Raw genomic sequence first — 22,622 nt, 5'->3', positions numbered from 1 at the left:
ACAGGTTCTCGATCACAATATTTTAACGGAAGTTTATCAACGAACTATCTACAACGTTAGCAAAGCTGTGGCTAACGAAATCGCTATTTCAATTCGCCGAACGACGGAAAGGTAATCTTACTGATTATTTTCAAGAAGAAAAAAGCTGTTCTACCTATAGACATCTCAATTTGATATGACTTTACATTTACACTGAGACTGAGAGTTAGTTGACTAACTTCGATAAACCGAATTTAATTTTAAACCGTTTAGCTTCTCCCTCCCAAGTTTAAAATATGCCTATACAAATTTTTGGACTTCACGGAGCGGATATGTCCGGTGACCGCAAAAAACGTCGCACACGAATAAATAATTATACTTCTTACAAAATATCGAGGAAATAAAACGCAGTTGAAGTCCAAGTTTAACTTCGCCACAAACGAAAGAAAACAATATACATGCAGGACATTACAGAGGCTATAAATGCAAATGCAGTGGAGCGCATAAATGTGAAAGACGTCCGTAAGAAATTAAGCGATTGAAAAATGCAAGCAGCTGAGGACTTTCTGAAAACACCACAACAAGAGGTGGACCAAAGCATCCTGTGAGGCTTTACTCAACATTAGTCCTTGACATTATTGGGGAGGATTCCTCGTCACTTGCTGGCATTACACGAGGTGGGGTCGACAGTGGCTTGACAGTGGCTCTTCCTTCCCTGACTCCACCTCCAGCTCTGCTTGCAGTAAGATCAACCCTGTCAGCTCCAGCCATACTAACAGCATCAGTTCTACCTGCACCAACCCTCTCAGCTCAGCCATCACCATCAGCTCCACCTGTATCAATGCTGTCATCTCCAGCATAACCAAGTCTGTCAGCTTCAGATGAAGTAAGACTAACTCTCACAACTGTGGAGGCAGATATTAATGCCCAATATTTACAACAAGATGGGCCCATCAATCACCCATCACCAGCCGAGAGGATAAGCGGAAAAAAACAGCTACAAGTGTAAAGAGAACAGATACAGCACTGAGATGCCAATAGTTTAAAGCAGAAATCAAAAAGATAAAACAAGAAACATTTAAAATGCAAGAGGAATTAAAATTGCAGGGATACATGTTTTAAAATCAACCCTAGTGATCAGATTTTTTTTAAATCATATATAATATTTGTATAATGTAGTTATTTTGTCTTTAGCTATAGTTCATTTTCAATGTAGCACTGAAATGTTTATAATCACAATGTAAAATAATAATTATAATATAATCTATGGAATAAATATTTTGTTTGCATAAATTAGTTCTTTAATAATTATATAATTTAGAACTTTTGTACTTAGTGTGGTTAGTATATTACCTCAATGTAATCTAATTTTTCCACGGATAAACTATTTAATCTCCTACTGCTCAAATAAATGTGGACATTTTCACTGTCAGACTTTTTATTGATCTGATCCAAAATAGGTCGCATCAATGTATACATGGACAGCAGCAGCCTCAGCAAGTAGGTTTGCTGCATTTTGCTGCAAGTGAATTTCCATGTCCCCATCACCTCCATTATTATCACAATCCTCCTCCAAAATGCAGGCACCAGCTACAACTGCCGCACTGTCTGGTTCCATTGTTATGCGTATCACTGACCAAATTACTATTCCATTATTTGTATCATTACAGCGCTTGCAAGCTGAGCACCAGTTTTTAATTCCTATTATTTTAGTTGCTTTCCTTCTTTTACTACCCCTAAAACTTTTTCTGCAATTAGTACATCTTAATTGCTTATAGCTTGTTTTCAGCAAGAGATATGCTGTAGTTCAAATGTTTAGATTAAAGTTATAGGTGTTATATAATATAGATATTATCCCTATTAACCTATAAACTTTAAACTTTCTATTTCAAGCTTGTTGCAGAAAAACATGAACTTATTATTTTCTTGCCTTGCCAGCACTGTATTACCTAAAGGAAAATGTCTAGTTCTATATAAAACCACAGCATTTTAAATTCAATTTCTAATAATCACTTTTCTGCAAACAGGCCCAATGCTTCTTGAGGGCACCAATACATCATTCCACCACATTTTTGGTTTTAATATGTGCTGCATTGAAACACTCCCCACTGTTGTTGACTGGTTCATGTATTGTGTCATAAGCCAGGTTCTGAGGGAATAGCCTCCAAGCAACTTCCCAGGGTATCTTCCTGTCTTAAAACTATTCCAAAGACTGCCTGAGAATATAGCTGTCATGTCTGGATCCTAGTCATTTGATCACAAAATTTGTGATAATAAGGTCAGCCATATATAACCACTGACGAAATCATAGCCCTTTCTGTTGATGTATTCGTTCTTAGGATGCATATGGGCCTTGATTCTAAAATGTGTGCCATCCAGACATCCGATCATGTTGGGAAAGCCAGCAATGTGAACTAACTTCGGACGGATGTTATTTTTATTGCTCAGGCTGTGCTAGAAACTGCACGTAAGTGTTGATGTACATACATAATGACAGTGCAACTGCTCTTATTACTCTGCACACAGTTGACTTATGTACTTGAACAGAGTCACCCACCAGGTTTGTAATGACCCTGTAGCAAAATATCTCAGTGCCAGACACCTACTTGTAAAGTAGGACTGAGGTCTTAATTCCTGTCTATGTTGTTCTGCAAATCTATGGATAGGAGGTCTGTGATCTTTTCTACCGCCAATCGGCAAAAATAGAAGCATGAATATAAAACAAAGTCATCAAATTGATGTAAGGGGTGTAATGTATCCCACAGAACTGTTTGCAGACGCAAAACTACGTATTTTGTTTTCATATTGGGTTTTCACATCAATCAAATTGACCAGCCATTTTAATGGATTTCTTACAGCAGCACTTACACCTGTTAAAGTGTATGTGTAAATTATAAGATATAACTTAGAGATACGTTGAAACTATGTTACTTGGTGCAACTCTATACTATTTCTAGTAGCTCGTAAACTTGAACATAGTGGAAGTTTATGATGAAATTAGGTTTTCAGCAAATTTACGTTCAGCTGGTGCAACTGGCTACAGCACTTGAGAAAGCCAGAACATTACTGCATGACGTGGATAGAGTTTTTGGGTGCTGTTACATGGCTATACCATTTCCATCCTTACTTCGTTCCTTCCCTTTCATCCTATGATCATTCCTTGCTGACTTGACTCAAGCAGTTCAGAGGGCCTGAGAATCAGATAGCAAGGTGGACCACAGTGCTGCAGGAATACCACTTCACTATGTATCACCTTCCTAAATGCCTTCACAGTAACACCAAAGCCTTGGTGGAACCAAAGAATGTTGGTACTTTGCTAGCCTCAAGGACAGAGCAGAGGCGACTTTGAAGTGCTGCTGATGCTGTCATCACCCCCACTGACACCAGGCTCAACACAGTGAGCTGCAAGAGGTTCTGCTGCACCCAGGAGGAGGATGTAGAACTCTCCTGGGTTCGTGTATGGCTCTAAGCGGGGTGAAAACCAAGCTGGGTGGATGTGACACTGCACTGGCTCAATGGTAAGGCACTTTGTGCTGGCTCGGACAATCTCCGGATGCACAACAGACTGCTGAATCGTATCTGAGTAGAGGAATTGTTCTGCCTTCACTCCTTTTGGAGTGCCTGAGGAGTCTGATGGCATTCAGAGGTGCAACTGAGTCAGCAGTCATAGTTGCAAAGAGCTGGGTATTTGGAGAACTCAGACCACTATGGTCTATCTTCAAAGTCATGGTCTCATGGACCATTTCAACTGGATGCTCACCACTTTTACTGCCCAGCACCAGCATGGCAGGGACCACCACCTACCCCTGATCTTGCTGGCATGCTGCTCCATTATGCAGGAGTCATCTGGGCTCACTTTGATCTTTGGCCATGAGCTCAGTACAACAGTATCGCTTGCAAGTTTGGCTGTTTAACACATGCTGCAGGAAAGGACGTTGCCCTAAGCTCCAGTCACCATGGGGGACCCCTGCATGGTGAAGGAGTGCCTTGGTGAGATAGTGTTATGTGTCCAGGCAGGGTGGCAGACTGTCATGGTCAATACAGACTGGCTAGTCCCATAAAAACCCTCATGAAAGAGAAAATTTGCCAGGACAGGGGCTGCTGTTGCTTCAGCAGTACAACCCCAAGCGCAGACTAGGTGCACCTGCAGCTAGCCAATCTGTGGACAGGTCAACGTTTCAGCTGCAAAGTGGGCACAGCATGAGCAGCAAGCAACCACATGCCTTAAAGCTGCCTGGGTCACTGGGGTCGACCCTTGAGAGTGGAGCTGTGTGATGTCCTTCACAAACTTGGGCTGCAGGCAAAGAGGCAAGAAGAGAGGAAAATGGTTTCCAAGATGCGGTGCTACTCTCCACAGTCCACATTTAGCTTAAAAATTAAATGTATTTAATATTATTATACTAAATAGATACACAGTGAAATTTTGTGTGGTGTGTTTGGTCTAACCAGTCTTTTTCTTAGTTTGCTTAGCGATAAAGATCATTTCTTCATGTGTGTTTGTCATTTTAGATACCCCCCCCCATTTCAGTGTCATTGCTGTGTTTATAGCCTTAAACAAAAGAGCTGTTTTGAGTAGAAATAGCATTTTTTGGTTCTACTTCTGTGATACAGCAGATTAATGATATAGAAAATTAGCACTACAACTTTTCTCGCTTAAACGTTGTATTTTCCGTAGTTCACTGCCCCAAAACTACATAACCTGTCTTATTCACATTGTGCTCATGACGAACTACGGCCGCCATTTTGAAAGCCAAATCGTTCACAGTACACCCTCCCTGAAACCTGGAACTATGCCGCGGGGCCGGCCTCGCAAACAGAGGGATAAGACTACCAGCGAAATAGGTAAAGTAAATTCTAAAGTCACAGATAAAAAACACAGAGTAATAGCCATTTCAAAATACCCGTGCTGTACGACAAAATGTAGCAGAAGCAGAGATAAATGCACTTGAAGATTGTGTATATAGTCCCCGGATATAGTATTGCGGTGTCCATTTCTTTGTGCTGCAAAAGGAGTGATTGAGGCGGAATGATATTAATAACATTCCGGTGGCTGTACACATTCACATTCATTTCGATCGGTAACTAAGTATGGATAACATCGCGTCCAAGGTCCTAGTTAGTTTACGTAGCACCGCCTCGCTTGTATAGAGTAGAACTGTTTTTATGTCGAAGCTAGCCATGCTTGTACAGACACTCCTGACGCTAACGCAAAGCTAATATTAGACTATTTTTTTTAAGGTGCACTTATGGTTGACCGTAGCTAGCTGCGCCGCTAAGCTTGCTAAGTTGAAGTTTTGGGCTCCAATCTTGTTTACTATCTAGCTGGCTAAGGTAGCTAAGTTTCCTAGCTACCTGTGTATTTTCTTTGTTAGGCACAAGGATGGTCGCTAGGTTAACTGGCTATCTAATATGCCCTCAGTTGGTCTACTCCGTGATCACGGGTTATCTTAGCTATGCTAATTTGTTGGCTAACTTATATTAGCATGTTGGATAGTAAAGATAGCCACAGAGAAAACAGGAAGCCTCAAGCTTGTGATAGGATTATTAGCTAGCTAAAATAAGTAACGTAAAATTAGTTCGTGTTCGGGGCATATGTACCACGTATTGTTTTTAAATAATTCTGGCTAGCTACTGTGACTACTCAATAATGGTTTGTTGCTAGCTAATGTATTAGCTAACTTACTAAATCGCTTACCTAGCTAAATGATTGGCAATGCCACCCTCTACAATGCTGGTTATCTGTTTCCTTAAGATGTAATGAGTTGTGGTACCACAGTATTCCCCAAAAGTTAACACTAATGTTTTCTCTGATCACACCCGAAATATGTTGAGCAAAATGTTGAGGCTTTGTTTTGAATCAAGTTTGTCAAAGCAAGGCAAACTGCATCAGAGCTGTGGGTCTGAGTCAAAGCGCTGTAGTGCTGGAAGTTTTTCCTCGATGTTTTGGTATTGGTTAGTGTCTGAATACATTTAACAAACCTTTAGTTCCTATTTTTCTTTGCATTAAGAACTGAACATAAATTTAGATTCACAACGAGTTCGAATTTTATTTGTTTATACTAAAGTCATAAACAAGCAATTAAAGATTCTATACACGTCAACTGACTGGGGTATAAATTTAATAAATGTAAGAGCTGTTGTGTTTTTGTAATTCCATGACCTCCTTTAATTATCTGCATTTTATGAAATGTAGGTTGTAGATTTCCACAGTGAGGGTAACACACTTAAAAAAAACGGGTTTAGTTTGGTCATGCCCAAGAAGCTACACACCTGTTGACTTTGTCAAGATGTTTAGAGGTAACCATAGGGTTGGTTTATATTGACTAAATATAAGTATTTGACACAAGCTCAAACACCCCCTTTCTTAAAAGTGGGAAGGAGGTGGAAATCTAGACTTATTGACATGAATTTACACCAAAGACTACATATAGTTGTTTACGGTTATATTTTTGTTACCATTGAAACATTTTATTTGTTAAAAAAGAGCTTCAGTGTTCAGACAGGATTAATATTTTGTGTACACCAAGTTGATTAATGAGTTACCTGTATGAGCCTGCTTTCCACTGGGCTCACTGAGTCACTTAATATGTAGTAAGCTCAGTAAAGACATAGCCTCTATAGAACAGCTCATGTTATACGTGTACTTCACACTTTTTTTTTTTTTTTAACAAAATGGTGCACAGTTTTATGAAGTTTAGAATGGGGTTATTCTACAGTAGTCATTGACTGGGGCCCGAGAACATTAGGCATTTTTTTCATTGGGGCCAAAAATCCCAGCACCCTTGTGAGCACTACAAACTTTCAAAATATTTCAAAATATTATACTTCTCACACTACATGACATTTTATATAAACTTTCAAGGGGACCTCAGAGAAAAACCTTGAGTACATCTATGCTACATTTCTTTTTTTCATATGGAGATATCTTTCTTGCCTGATCCCCAATCTCTCTCTTTCATTAAATTGCACACAAAAACTACAATATATTTTGTGTCTTTGTCAGGATGGAGCCGGAGCTATTGGCTATATTGCACATTTACATTATAGGTGAGGGTGAAAAGGGCAATGGAAGGAAGGATTATTTAGGGAGAAATGGCTAACAATTTTATGTCACAGATCCCAAGAATTTGTCTGCAACAGGAAAATTGGGTCTAAGATCATGTGTGGACTCAGCATAGGTCAGTCAGGTCTGGTCCAAGAGATATCCTGCAGTCAATAGTTCCAACCTTAATTTAATACAGCTGGCTGGGGTTGGCCACAATATGTATGTGCTATTGAAGGCCTTAATAAACTGGGGCAGTTGTGTTAATAACGATTGGGACTAAGTTCTGCAGGGTCTCTCCAGACATGGGCACCCCTGCATTACATTTATCCAGAGTGACTTACAATAGTGCTTTGTCATTTATACCCTAGCCAGTAAAGTAGAGTTCAATATACCAATGAACTAGAATACTGTTGAAATGCAGGGATCGATGCTGATGCCTAGAAGTGCGAAATGCATAAGATCCTTCTCAGACAACAATAAGTGCAATAAAAAATAAGTACTAGAGTTTGTTAGTCAACAAAAGAACATTCCACATTAGTGCAATAAGCCATAGCCTACAATAAGTAGTATAGGAGCAGGGTCAATAGTTGTTGGGGCAGTGGTGGCTAAGTGGTTAAGGCACTTGACTAGTAATCAGAAGGTTGCTAGTTCAAGCCCCACTACTGCCAAGTTGCCACTGGTGGGCCTGTAAGTAAGGCCCTTAACTCTCAGGTGCTCTAGTTGTACTCAGTCATAATTGTAAGTTGCTTTGGATAAAAGTGCCAGCTCAATGCTGTAAATATCATTTAAATATTCCACAAATAGATGCGTGTTTGAAGACTGTAAGGGACTCTGCTGTCCAGACAGCAAGCTTTATGTCACTAGTCTGAAACACAGGCTATAGGCTATAACTGTCTTGACAACTTTGATACATTTCAGACTAGTTGCTGTTGACTGCATGGTCTTTTCCACAATCACCTAGTAAAAAAACTTTCCGGCCTCTTCACTCAGAATACCCCAGCTGAGCTACACTCTTTCGCAGAATACCCCAGCTGAGCTACACTCTTTCGCTCTTTCAAAGTAACATTAAAGTTGTTTCTGTAAAAAAGTGAATGGCTTGCCTGTTTCCTGAGCTGCACAAGCTTTCTATCCAGCTTTCACTTGTCCTGTTCGTGCTTTTGTATCTCCACAGACAGAGGTCAAGAGCTAAAGGCAGAGAGCTTTGGTGACGTGGAGAACAGATGCAGCATCTGTTCCCAGAGTTACAGCACGGAGACCCAGCTTCAGAGACACCTCCGTGACCATGAGGCCAATGACAAGGTACGTGTAGCACCTCTCAGGCAATGACCTACGGTTGAATCATTTAAAAGTGATGAAGAGTCAGGGAAAGAAAAGGGGCAAAAATATGTGAAGGCCAAAAATATGTGGTTTTTCCTAAATCTGATGTGTTGATTGGGGTTGTGTCTCTTTCTCCTCTTCCTGGTTCTAGCCTCACCGCTGTGACCAGTGCCCCCAGTCCTTCAATGTGGAATTTAACCTCAGGCTCCACAAGTCCACACATGGCACTGCTGACCCCACATGCCCCGTGTGTGATAAGAAATTCTCCAGAGTGGCCAGCCTCAAATCCCACATTATGGTGCACGAGAAGGAGGAGGTTAGTTTTTCCCCTGGGCCAACTATCTCCAGCAATTTGAATCAGTTCAGAGACTGAGAAACTGTCCAGTTAGTTTTAGGCTGATGTGACATCCTAATTTCACTTCAGTCTTAAAATGAACACTTTTCCTTTGTGACTAATCTCTAATCCAGAATTACCAGAAGAAATTCTCCATAGAATTAAGAGATTAGATGACTACATACAGAATCCTTTAATATAATTGGTGTTTTATTTGTTGCAGAGTGATGCTGTTGCAGTAGTGCAGAATACTTCTTGTATTCATACCTAACCTTTTTTTTTTAATCTGCTCTTTGTGTTTCAAACTTTTAATCTTTTCCCTCTGTTCCTGTTTCTGCTGCTGACTCTCAGAACTTCCTGTGCTCAGAGTGTGGTGATGAGTTTATCCTTCAAAGCCAGCTTTCCCTGCACCTGGAGGAACATCGGAAAGAACTCTCCGGAACCAAAGTGTACACTTGTCGGACCTGCAGCAAAGAGTTTAAGGCAGTGAACCAGCTGAAAGAGCACATGAAGACCCATGTGAAGATGAGGTATGTGAAAAAGACTGGACAATGGACATTGGACTGCATCTTAAGGATTTGTGCACTCCTCCAACTCCTTGGTTTTAGAGTATTGTAAATTGCTGCTGTTCACCTGTTGTGATTTCATATTGGGAGATTACAGACTATCATCATATATGTTTAACTGTCTGCCTGTCTATTTAGCTAGCTGTCATTGTGCCACTATGATTTATCAGTTTTGGTTCATTTGAATAAATATTTTTTTAGTACATTTTAAGTATTTTCTTGTCTATTAATTTTAGTACATTAATTTAGGTGTCCATAGAAGAGTGTTGTCAGATCAAGGGCTGCAGATGTTATAAATGAGCATTACAGTGTAAACTGCAGATACTGTATACTGTGATTTGAATATTGACAACACAGGTACAAAGCACCTCACAGGTTCTGTTTACTGCTCGTGACCTATCTGTGTTGGGTTTTTTACCTTTTACTCCAGACCCATCATGACCAGCACCAGAAACTACAAAAAGAACATCGATCGGAGTGGCTTCACAAACACCTGCCATCACTGTGGAAAGACGTTTAAAAAACCCAGTCAGCTTGTCCGACACATACGCATTCACACAGGTAGGAAGACATGCGTGCACAGAATACTCTACTAGACAAGGCTGAGATTCTGTTCTTTGTTCCTTGTTAAACCAAGTGCAGCGAGCGAGGAGGGCAGACAGGGGTTTTGGTTGCAGTGAAACTGATGACCGCCAGGTGGCCCCTCGGCCCATCTACTCCTCAAAGGCTCTATAAATGAAATGAGCCATTTTTGTTTGTCTTAAACCACCATTTGAACAGTTTTAAACTCTATACAAGCATACTTTAATTTTTTAATGCTGTTCTGTTCTGACTGTTTAGGTATGTGTAAGCATACCCTTTTTTCATTTTCTTATCTCTCAAAATTACTACCAACTAAAAAAGATGTTTTGAATCTAGGCAGTTTTTAGCATGGCTATTTTTAGCCAAGTTAAGACCAATATTTTTTGACAGTAGATCGGTGTAATTGAAATATAAGCGTGCTTTACCTAGCGTGTTTCTCTCCCTTTGTGTGTGTGTGAAGGGGAGCGGCCATTTAAATGCACCCACTGTGGAAAAGCATTCAACCAGAAGGTGGTGCTCCAGACACACATGGTGCGGCACACTGGCGAGAAGCCCCACCTCTGCCTGCTCTGCCCAGCCTCCTTCTCTCAGAAAGGAAACCTGCACTCGCACATCCAAAGAGTGCATTCTGAGGTAGTCCCACCCTGAAGGCAACTCCTACTTGCACATTAATCTCATGGTTTTTAATTCTCCATGTGGGTGATTCTTTTTCGTGCATGTGCACACACGCACACACATACGTGCACACATACGCATGCACACACACACACACACACACACACACACACACACATATCCATTTGGATTGTCTTATGTTGTGCAGTATTGTGAGGCAGTAGAGCAGAGGTGCTACTTGGAGGCAGTATGCATAACATGAATCATTCGAACTGCAGAAGAATCAAGAGGAATCAGCTGACAATAATTGATCTCTCTGATTTTCTCTTTCTCTGTCTGCATCTCTTCTTCTTCTCCCCTTGTTCTTGCACTCTCTCCCTCTCTCTGGTTGTCTCTCCTCAGCCCTTTTCTCTCTCCCTCTTTGTCTTTTTCTTTTTCTATATTTCATTTGGTATTCTTTTGTTAGTAAGATGGCCTGGCTGCAGGTGCACAAAACCCTATGAGCATGAGTGTGTAGAGACAAACAGGGACGCAGCTGTATGCTTGTAATGATGGCTGAGGGACCAGGCTGAGAGCCACTGGCATGGCCATGCTGAGGTCATAGGTCATCGCTAATGCCACCGCCGGAGGCTCTAACGCGTACCTCTGCTTTCAGATGACGAGCCCCGCTAGCTATACAAGCAGCTAATGGAGTGGATAGGTCATAGGGTTCTCTTCCTTTGTTTGTGGAGTAAGAGCGGGAGTATACTGTTCTGAGAGTACCTGAGAGAGAGAACCAGGACAGGTGGTTTAATATCCCACTGTCTGCTTTCTAGATTATAATGCTACATGAAGCAGTGATGTTATCTCATGTTCCCTTGTTACCCAGATTAGTCACAGTTGTCATTGCTGCTTATTTTACAAACATGAATTAAGGTGTCAGTGTTGAGGTTTTATTGTTGGTAAGGAATTGTAACAAATTGAACGTTACAGATATGTTGGCCAGTGGTGGTGGTGATCTGTCCATGAACATTTGAAACAAGAATCTTGATCTTCCTATAAATGTCACATTGTGTTATAAAAATGGTTCTTATAAACAAATTATAGAAAGCTGATATAGAGCAAAGTGCATAGACTGAATCATAATCCTAGCCAAAAACTTAACTGAAGCACCCTAGGCCAATTACCATGTTAAATTGCCTTTTAACCTTTTTCTGATTACGTACATCTTAAGTGGAAAATACCTGCTTGCCAAAATACATTTAACTGAGTGATTTAAATGCAACCACTTTTCATTCATCTTATGTATTTTTAGTGCTCTTCTCTTTTTCTCCCTTTCTTACTCTCTCCCTCGCTCTGCGTCTCTAGACTGCAGGGGTTCCAGTGTACCCGTGCATGGACTGCAGTTGTGTATATAAGAAGCTGGGGAGTCTTAATGCTCACATCAGCAGGATGCACATATCAGTGATGGAGGTAGACGAGCCAGCCAGCACCCAGGTGGACTCCCGCCTTCTCCTGCCTGAGAATACAGACACTCACACAACTACCCCTCACTAGACCACACACAATGGCTGCTTAAAGGTCTACAGACAATTGGACAATTGAGTTATTATATCAGTTGGTGGTGAAAGGGCCTTTTAAATCTTTACATTGGTGTTTCCCAATGACTCCAGATGGTAGACTTCATGCTGATACAGCCAATATGACATATACCACCATATCTGTTAAACATTAGTTTTACATTGGTAAATTAGAGCGCATGGTTTAAAGCAACATTACATAAACGTGTGCCAGTAGCATGTTATTGTTGGTCTATATCTAAAAAATACTCTAAGTGACACTTGTATCATTAATATCTCTTATGTTTTTTGCAGGAGGAGGTGGAACCAGGTCAGGTTGGGGGTGTGGTAGAGGGTCCAGAGGGTGTGACTGATGTGATCCAACAGCTGCTGGAACTGTCAGAACAGGTAACAGGCGACAGCACCCAGGCCCCACCCCCTGGACCTGCTATCACCATGGATGCAGCCATCAACCAGGACATCTTGCAGGTGAGCTGAACTTCAAGATGGACTCATATTTTGCCTGACAATATAATGAGACTTCTGTAAAAAACAATGGTGCCATTAATTCCCTGAGAAGTCCTGTGGTTTGAATAAGATTTTAGCTGTGTACAGCAGGGTGGATGAGAGAGATTTGAGCAGTGCTTGTGCTCCCATGAGCAGAGTAGCAGGGCCAGGGAGTGCTCACTGAGCCATGCTCCCAATCAGGTTGTGTGCCCTCACTTCTGAATCAGCTGGGGAGGAGATAGGAAAGTGTCTTGCTACTTCATGGCTACTGCAGACAGAGAAACACTGTCCCTTGGAGATCTACAACTGACATTTAATGATCTGAACATTTACAGAGTGTGCAGAATTGCTTCAAGTGTTCACTTTAAAGAATGAAACTTCATTGATTTGGTGTCAGTATGTAATAATGAAACGCACATCACTACTCCTGTTTCTGTTGTTATAAGTAACACAAAATTACAATATGTAGCTTGGATTAGCATCTACATGCCTCAGTGGGCATTTGATTTGATTTGTGTTGCTGGCAAACAGGTGTGGTTGGCAGATGGTTGAAAATGTAGCACAGCTGGATTCAAGACTGTGCACATGTTGTTCTTTCCCCAACTATTCAGAGTACAAGATGTGAGGTGAGTGTTGAGGACCTGATTATTTGCCTGTGTTCATTCCACTGGTTTCTCACACACACACACACTCGCACACGCACACACACACGCGCACACACACACACACAGAGCCTTTTGCACCCACTCTTTGTTGTCAGTGCATGGAGGCTCATTGTCATGTCAAAATTTTTCAAAGTCAGGTTTTGAAAAGGCAAAAAAAAGGCAGTGATTTGTCAAGTGTTTGTTGAAGCGAAGACCCCACTGCCCCACCCCCTGTGAACATAATGATTTTTTCACCTGCTGCAAATAATCACAATAAATTTTGCATTGACACTGTGACTGTTGTGTCAGTGTGACTGCATTGACGATGTGTTTTACTCTTTCCCATTGATATAAACAATAGGTACTTGAGTGGTAGTAGTGGTAATAGCTTCTACTTAGGCTGTAATAGTGATAACATATTCTTGTGAGATAATAGTGGTAATAGATTCTATTTGAGTGGTAATAGTGGTAATAGCATTTCACTGAGTGGTATTAGTGGTAATTACCCTTGATTGGTAATAAGATCATACCTTACACTTGAGCAGTAATAATGGTAATCGTTTAAACTTGGATGGTTGTAGTAGTAGTAATAATTTCAATGTGAGTTCTAATATATGTAGTCGCCAGGGAAAGAAACCACACTGACGGCTTACGAACACTTTCGGGGCTTTGTTCCAACAGATCCCACTGACTGGGATTTTGAATAAGATTATAAGAAGGAAAAAAAAACATGAGAGAAGAAAACAAATCGTGTCAGTCTATTACAGGGGATTCATAAACCTGGACATCAAAAATGAAGCAGTCACCTCTCTGGTGATCTTAAGTCAGGAACCCGTAAACAAAATAAAAATATCCCTAGTACTGTGTTATCACCGACACTCCATATTGGCATCACTCGCATCTGAGGTAGCTCTCACTCAGCTGCCTGCGCACGGTGCTACTCTACAGTAATCGCATCCAACCTGTGAAACCCCAATGCAATATCTCCCTCTCTCTGTCCGACATGGTCCTAAATAGTCTAATCCACTCAAAACACAGAATAGAATGTAACTTCTCCACAATGGAACTCTATCCCCCTAGCTATGTACTCCCAGTACCCAACGTAGCACGATACCATATGATAACATGGAACAATCGGCATACGTGGGCCAAAATGCTGCCATAAACGCACACGGGATAATAGGGTTGTGCCAACCTGTTGGAGTTTGAAACACACAATAATTATACTCTCCTGGACACATTTATACCCTACCACAAACAAAAATGTTCACATACCCACCTCTGCTCACACCCTTTGCGCTAGGAATCCTTTCTCTTGCTGACTCAAGCAGAATCTCTCTGTACCCCACAAACCTACAATGTGGTGAACCACATGTGAAGTACTCTATGCATTTTTCCATCAGTCATATTTTCCATCAATATACCATCTATACAAATATCTACATATACTGAGGTTCTTTACCATTTTGCATACACATAATTCAAATTTTATTACCTCTTTCTATTAACATCCAACCAGGATGACTTCTGATAACACTTCTAGTGCAAACATCAATTCTATTTTTCCACCTTCTATCAAGCTTCCAACATCATGAGGAATGATGACATCACGCATTTGCGTTCTCAACACCTATCGCCACACCCATGTTCTGGTTCACGCACACTTCGTTTTTTATCACCCAGTTACATATGTAATACCTAATAGCCTCTGCTTGAGTAGTAATAGTTGTAATAACGATTTGTGTGTACTTTTTATACAAATAGTACTTTGCCTTGAGTGGCAAAGTAGTAATGGCTTCTCATTGCGTAGGGATCATAGTTTCTATGTATCGATAGTGGTAATAGTGATTGTAGCCTCTCCTTGAGTAGTAATGGTAGTATTGCCTCTCTGTGAATGGTAATAGCTTCTTCGTGAGTGGAAATAATGATGATGATAATAGTTTTTCTGTGAATGGTAATAATGTCTGCTGGAGTGGCAATAATGGTAATAGTGTGTAATTAATATCTTAATGGCAATAGCTTTCCCTTGACTTGTAATATTGGTATTTGATCGTGGTAGTAGTAATAACCCAGTAATAAAAACTCCCCTTGTATAGAATCTTCAGCTTACAAAACATGAAATGTGTATCAGTGAGTGTGTGTGTGTGTGTGTGTGTGTGTGTGTGTGTGTGTGTGTGTGTGTGTGTGTGTGCCTATGGGGTGTTTTGTATCTAAAAATGTCCTCTAAACCAAGGTAGTTAAAGACTTTATTTATCATAAGAAACTCATAAAAGGAGTGAAATTATGTTTAAATTATAGCAATTCAAAAAGAACTTATGCAAAAGAGCTTAAGAAATCTAACTTGGTGTATATTGCTAAGAGAGCCATGATGTGGCTCAGCATTAAAAATTAGGTAAATCATTTGAATTAATGAATTGACTGTGCACAGACTTTGGAATAGTTAATTTCTCCATTGAACAAAAACTTACATTTTTAGGCATAATTAGTGTCTAAGCAGCATAATTCAGTCTCTACCACTGTCTGGCTGCTCAAAACTTGCTTAAGATCTGGACCCATGCCTTACGCACCTGTTTGAAGAAGATCACTGCATAGATTGTATGCTAACTGCCTCTAAATATACTTCCATCATACAAGTTTAAAAAAAAAATCTGTGTGAACATGTGTGTGCATGTTTATGTAAAGGAAACAATGACTATAGACCAGATTCTAAAGTCCAAGAGGTGTAACTGCTTTTCTTGCAGGTATTGTTTGTTATCTTATAGCACTGACCTCAGCAACAGTCCTCTCCTTCTGTGAGTGACTGCCCCTATGTTAAATTTACCTGCTGGTGTCAGTATCTAGTAGGGGTGTATTGATGCACTCTGCTCATAATTTGGTTCAATTCACAATATTTCAAACAAAATTTGGGGGGGAAATACATTGTTTATTTCTTAAATATAGAAACAATGCACAATTCGCTTGAATAAATTTCTAAACAAAAATAATCTTTAGTCCCCTGCAATTAAAAGAAATTGAAAATGCAGTGTACTGTAAACAAACATGACCATATATTAAATAACCAAGTGAAAGCATGTTTTAAAACATATTTATTTATTTGTTTGCCAAAAAAAGAGATTTAAACAAGATTTTTTATTCCCTTACAATTAAAAGAAAATACTACAAAAATTCAAGGAACGTTGGTTTATAATGTGCTGTTGTAACAGCTTCACAATAGGTCAAGTGCTACCTCTGGTGTTCAAACAATTCAACTGCATTAGATAACCTCATAAACAGAATGCAATATCGTCCATCACGATGCACATCATCACACTTCTGGTGCAAGCAGTTCTCCTCGTGCGAGATTGGGTTTACTATAAATGATACAATAAATAAATAAATTCTCCATTTGCGATTATTGAAGTGTATTTAGTGTATTTAGGCCGTGTGGCTCAGTGGTTAAGCTACTTGACTTGTAATTGGAAGGTTGCTGGTTCAAGCCCCACCACTGCCAAGTTGCTGCTGTTGGGCCCCTGAGCAAGGCCCTTAACCCTCCATTGCTCAAGTTGTACTCAGTCATAATTGTTATGGACTGGACTGTGTTATTAAATGTTAAATTATAGGTATCTGCCTAAATTATAGGTTGAATTAATCTCAGGTCTGTTAGACGTCCTTCAGAAGTCTAGCTGAAGGAAAGCTGCAACTGGTGTTTAATTTAGGAATTTTTGGAAAAGATCATCTGAAAGACTTTATGCCATTACTCAGTGTGGAGTAATGCTTCATAGATCACAGAAGAAATTAATTCAGTAGTTTATATTTAATCAGGCTTCTCGGATTGCTTTTGTTATATGCAGCACAGTTATCTATGACAATGCACATCATACAATGATATGAAACTGTCATTTCCTCATGATATCGGTGCCTGTACAGAGTGTACAGTCCTGCCCAAAAGTTTTGAGACTGACTTGGTTTTCACAAAATTTACTGCATCCGTTTTTTTGAGATGTTTATATGGTATAATGAAGTACAATTATAAGCATTTCATAAGATTTTTAAAAACTTTTTTTATTGACAAATACATCCAGTTTAAGAAAAGACTTAATATTTACTGTGTTGAACCAAAAGTCTTTGCCTCACTGTGCATGCAAATGCGCTCACACCTGCCTTCTGCCATTCCTGAACAAGCTCTGCACTGGTGGTTAAAACCATAATTTGTGCTAGTCTCAAACGTTTTGGACACAACTGTAGACAGTCCTCAAAACTCAGACTTCTTATTAATAACACACAATTAGCACCTCAGCCATCTTTACTTGTCTGTCCTTCTGTCTGTCTCTGTTCTTCTTTGTCAGTTTAGTTGTCTTACAGACTGGCTGTCTTCCTGTTAGTCAGAAACGGTGGAAACGGTGAAGATCTTACAGTGACAGGCACCTTGAGAGTTAAGAAGATGAGTTAAGAAGATAACTAAGTTTCACTTTAATTGAGCAACAAGGGTTGTGTGTGTGTGTGTGTGTGTGTGTGTGTGTGTGTGTGTTCACAGCAAGCCCTGGAGAACAGTGGCCTTAGTGCCATTCCAGTGCAGTCCGAGACCCAGTGCAGCACTGGAGCTAGGCCTGACAATGCTGTATCTACCCCAGCTACAGGAGGTGCTGAAAGCCTCACTCCAAAACCATCCGGACCTGAAAAATTGGTGAAGAAGGAGAAGAGGAGCATTTTCAAAAAGCCTGTGCAAATGCCAGGTATGACCTACAGACATGGTCTGTGTATGTTTGATTACTATATTGGCAGCCAGCAACTGATGAGGATTATTTGGCACTGATCAATTATTGTATTGAGCACACAGTGTTGACTGGGGCTGACTGTAGTTGTGTTAATACTGATGAGCATTGTTTGATTGGTGCTGTAGTAGTAGGCCTAATTACATATGATTGACGTATGCTGTATGTGTATAGATTGGCTGTTTCCTGTATGGGTATAAATTAGCATTGATTGATATGTATGAAGCTCTATGATTTGCATTTATTTATGAGTATTTATGAGCAATGATTGATTTATTATGATTTGTGTTCATTGTTGCTCTGTGTGTGTTGATTAGCATTGATTTATGCTGTATGTATATTGATTACTGTTGATTGATGCTAAATGTGTATTGATTAGCACTGATTACTGTTGTATGTGTATTGATTGGCGCTGGGCTGCAGGCACCATTAGAGAGGAGCGAGGTGTGCGCTGGCATGGCTGCCCCTATTGTTCGAAAGAGTTCAAGAAGCCCAGCGACCTGGTGCGCCACATCCGTATTCACACACATGAGAAACCCTACAAGTGTAAGCAATGCTTCCGAGCTTTCGCAGTGAAGAGCACTCTGACAGCACACATGAAGATTCACACCGGCATCAAGGCCTTCCAGTGCCATTACTGCATGAAGTGCTTCTCTACATCAGGCAGCATGAAAGTCCACGTGCGGCTGCACACAGGTGAGAAACACATGCACAAGCATGCACGCATTGGCAAATACACACCACAGTCATCAGTGATGCTTACACATACACATATACACATAAATATACAAACAAACATTTATACACATAACTCGTATCCACACTCCCGCCTGTGCATGTGTTATTAAAAATGGTTTTAAACAGAGGCACTCAAATATCAAGTATATAGATGGTAGATCATGCAGAGCTTTCTGAGGTAGGAGGATGTTTCAGTCAGTTATTGGTCAGCCAATGTGTGTGCCTTTCCCACCATGGTAGTGAAACCAGAACAGAGGTACCATGACAACACCGCTGCTTTGGAAGGGTTTGAGCTCAAGAATGATAAGAGGGAAAGTGAGAGAGAAAAAGATGTTTTCAGGCCCCAGATTAGTCTTCAGGTTTTTCATTCTGCACCTTGTTAAGCTGGAAGTGAAGTGAAGCGGGTTTGAACTAAAAGAAGTTTCAGTTCTAAAATATTCAGTGCTTCATTGTACACTATATTTTCTATATGACCAGTTTTCCAAATAAGGGAAATTGCATTTTATGCTTGACAACAGTATAACATTGCTGTTTATATGCAGGCCAGTTGCATATGTGTGGATGTAATTCATTATTTTAGATATCAGACAAAAGGAATGATCAGCCAACTAACCATTTGCAGTCAAACAAGTGGTTTGCAAGCAAGTGAAATATTTCAACATAGTGCACATTACTTTGATTCTGAATTTGACAGAAATAGAAGAGATGCTGGCTTTAGTGAGGGGACCTATTGAGCCTGCACCACTGATTGGTCATGCAGGCTCTATTGATTATGCTAATCAGGCACAATCAAGAGCTATTTTGTTTCACTTTGTTTTTCATGCATGTTCACATAATTTGTTTAATAACACTGACAACGTCAAAAAAGCTCTGAAACCTGGATCATTAACACACAGCTGTGTGAGACAGACTGATTTGTGTAATGACTAACTTGCAATTAGGGCGAGAGTGAATTGGGGGCATATGTTTAATGTGGATGCTGAGTGTGGTGTTAGAATTCTAAGTGTGGTAATTGAACAGGTTTTAATGCTCAGAGTCTAATGGCATAGGGCTGTGCTCAGAAGGAGTTAATTAAATGTCATTCACCATAAAAAAAATCTGAAATTTATTATAAGAGGTGTGTTGTATTTATTACTGAATCTTTTTAGCACAATTTACAAACAGTATGCGTGTGTGCGCGTGTGCGTGTGTGTGTGTGCACGCGCGTATGTATGTGTTTGTATGGATTTTCTTGAAGGAGTGCGACCGTTCGCCTGCACTCATTGTGATAAGATCTTCCGGACGTCTGGCCACAGGAAGACCCACATCGCCTCTCATTTCAAAAATATTCAGCAGAAGAAACATAAATACCCCCGCAAGCCCCACAGAACCCGTGTATCTAAAAGCAGCCTGCCTCTCCCGGATATCCCACTACAAGAGCCAATACTTATCACTGACCTGGGTATTAACACATGTACACAGAACAAACATTGTCACCTTCCAGTCACTTCAGAATAATGCAATTTGCCAATTAGCACATACTTATGCGCTATCATAACATGTTCACATACATTTTTATCTGCAACCACACATAAATGCATCTTTCAGCATTTCAGCTGCCTGAATATTGAAGTGTGTTATTTGTGTGTAATCCACGTTGATATCTATGTTTTAATCCAGACAGTTTCACCTTTTTGCTGCAGGACTGGTGCAGAATCAGAACCCTCGAGCAACCCTGCAACAGTACTTGGATATTGTGGAGAATGATCGTCCGTACAAGTGCACATTCTGCAACAAAGCCTATAAGAAATCCAGCCACCTCAAGCAGCATGTCAGGTAATATTTCCAGAGGAGCTGTAACACACCCTTGTCTTCATATTTAGACTTTTTTTTTTTTTTTTTTTTTTTTTTTTTTTTTGTAGACTGCCGGTGGTTTTAATGTTGTTTGGTTGAGACTGTATGTCTGTTCTGTGGTTGGGTCTCTGGGTTTGTGGGTAGGTCAATGGGCCCTTCTGTGAGTGGGTCCATGGGCCTGTTCTGTGGGTGGATTCATCTACCCAGACACCTGGTCTTTTTGCCAGGTCAGTAGGTACATCTATAGACAGGTCTATGGGTCTGCTCGGTGATGCAGTGTACAGCGTGTGGCAGTGTCTCGTCGCACTGAAAACAGCACAATCTGAGCAGCTCTGATTCTGCCTTTTGTCCCCAAATGAGCGGGAACATGAGCTGCCTCTCTACCCTGCTGTCTGTGCCAGGCTGCTGTTTTGTTTTTTGGGAGTGCATTTGCTCATCTACCACTTCATTTTCATTTCAGAGGAAAAAGAGGCATCTTTTATTTACAAGACACCCATGTATCCAGTGGGAATTGAAAAAAAAATCCTCCAAATCTGCCTCAATTATGCAAGAACCATGCTAGACATCAACGGGGTTAGTTAGTCTGACCACATGCTGGTCATCTGCCCACTCCCCAAACACACCCACACACCAGTTCGCTTTAACATCCACAGGACACACTCACTGACACATCACACCTAATCCTCTTAAAACAAACACCTTTAAACCAGCACTTTCGACCCTTCCCAGACTGCAGACACCAACACTGCTTAATTAACTTATCATCAAATTTAGATATACAAGGTTTTTGGTGTGTAGTTGAACTCAGGTCGGATTACTTCAAGGGAATTGTCACTGTGCTTTTGCAATGTAGCAAACGTTTGTGTGTTTGTCCCGCATGGTGACAAACATCAGTTGAGTGTGTTTGCATTTCCTCAGGTCTCACACTGGCGAGAGGCCATATAAGTGTGTGCAGTGCAGTAAGGGGTTTGCCTCGTCTGGTGTGCTGAAGGCCCATATCCGCACACATTCAGGCCTCAAGGCCTACAAATGTCTCTTGTGTGACACCACTTTCACCACCAATGGGAGCCTGCGACGTCACATGACCACACACAGTGACATTCGCCCATACATGTGCCCTTACTGCCAGAAGACGTTCAAATCCTCCCCCAACTGCAGAAAGCACATGAAGACCCATAGGTAAGTGAAGACCCACCCTGCAGCATCCTGACCACCAATCAGTTAATTAGGGTCCAAGCACACAGTGCTTGACATCCTATAGTAATTGCCGGGATTTTTTTAAATTCTTATTATTTTAATTTTTCTCAGCTAAAACGCAACATGCAGGGTAGACCGCAAGGTCCAGAAAAGCTGAACTTTGCGCCAAGGTGCAGCAGGTGTGAACCGACTCAAAGTCAAATGTATTTATTTAGTGCTTTTTGCAACACATTCTCACAAAGCAGCTTTACAAATGTGTGGGTCCAGATCCCTAATGAGCAAGCGTCAACAGTGGCAAGGAAAAACTCCTTTGCTATATTAAGGAATAAACCTAGGGAGAACCAAGACTCAAGAAGGAACCCCTCCTCCATTGGCAATCCAGCTAGTAACCAGTCTGTACGTTATTGTATTGTGGGAGCCTCAGTTGCTCGAGTGGTTCTAGGGTGGATGGGCTGTTTCTGACACGGCAGCATCAGACCGTCCACTGGTTGCTTCTGTTTGTCTACTGGCAGCATCAGGTCTACTACAGACAGGACCAGACATTTTCTTAGATCCTTTGTCATCTAGTTCAATGTTGGCTAGATGACGGAGGGTGACCACAGTCCTGAGGGACCAGAGGGTCCTCAGAGGGCTCTCTGACATTGCATTCCACCTATCATCGTCATCAAAAATATGAGTGAATGCATGAAGTGGCTGGATGACAGAAATACATCTCATATTACAAGACAATTATGACCAGAGGCTCCAAAAGCTAACTAAAAGCTTGAGTAAATAAGTAATTTAAAATTCAATAATTCAGAATTTGGTAGTGTGTCTGTCTTGGGTTAAAACTGTAAGGCTGTACCATAACTGGGGGGCTTTATAAGATCGGACTCTACCCCTGGCTGTAACCTTATTAATTTTAGAGACTTAGAGAAACCCTGCATTAGGTGAGAGAGTGCAGCAAGCGAGGTGCAATGTATGCAGTGAGTTCAAT

General features: G+C 40.8%; 1 protein-coding gene across 10 annotated transcripts in view; it reads left to right on the top strand.

Annotated features, from left to right (window-relative positions):
- The first annotated feature begins 4,673 nt into the window (after positions 1-4,673).
- LOC113580623 (zinc finger protein 236) overlaps positions 4,674-22,622 on the top strand; it is a 39,909-nt gene continuing 21,960 nt past the window's right edge. For 6 of the 10 annotated variants that reach the window (XM_081723452.1, XM_081723445.1, XM_081723449.1 and 3 more), the window contains exons 1-13: positions 4,674-4,821; positions 8,196-8,323; positions 8,493-8,657; positions 9,027-9,205; positions 9,672-9,802; positions 10,284-10,456; positions 11,786-11,914; positions 12,292-12,465; positions 17,641-17,839; positions 18,302-18,574; positions 19,854-20,057; positions 20,299-20,431; positions 21,368-21,628. In XM_081723452.1, coding sequence (XP_081579578.1) covers positions 4,701-4,821; positions 8,196-8,323; positions 8,493-8,657; positions 9,027-9,205; positions 9,672-9,802; positions 10,284-10,456; positions 11,786-11,914; positions 12,292-12,465; positions 17,641-17,839; positions 18,302-18,574; positions 19,854-20,057; positions 20,299-20,431; positions 21,368-21,628 — 2,270 coding nt within the window. In that variant the 5' untranslated portion in view covers positions 4,674-4,700. Of the gene's footprint in view, positions 4,822-6,191; positions 6,277-6,312; positions 7,027-8,195; positions 8,324-8,492; positions 8,658-9,026; positions 9,206-9,671; positions 9,803-10,283; positions 10,457-11,785; positions 11,915-12,291; positions 12,466-17,640; positions 17,840-18,301; positions 18,575-19,853; positions 20,058-20,298; positions 20,432-21,367; positions 21,629-22,622 lie in introns of those variants that run through there. The other 4 variants (XM_081723447.1, XM_081723451.1, XM_081723450.1 and 1 more) reach the window with 4 other exon arrangements.

The sequence above is a fragment of the Electrophorus electricus genome, chromosome 11 (genome assembly GCF_041902795.1).
Source record: "Electrophorus electricus isolate QZ-2024a chromosome 11, ASM4190279v1, whole genome shotgun sequence".
Taxonomy (NCBI): domain Eukaryota; kingdom Metazoa; phylum Chordata; class Actinopteri; order Gymnotiformes; family Gymnotidae; genus Electrophorus; species Electrophorus electricus.
The sequence above is the reverse complement of the archived record's forward strand: the minus strand, read 5'-3'. Positions and strand labels throughout refer to the sequence as shown.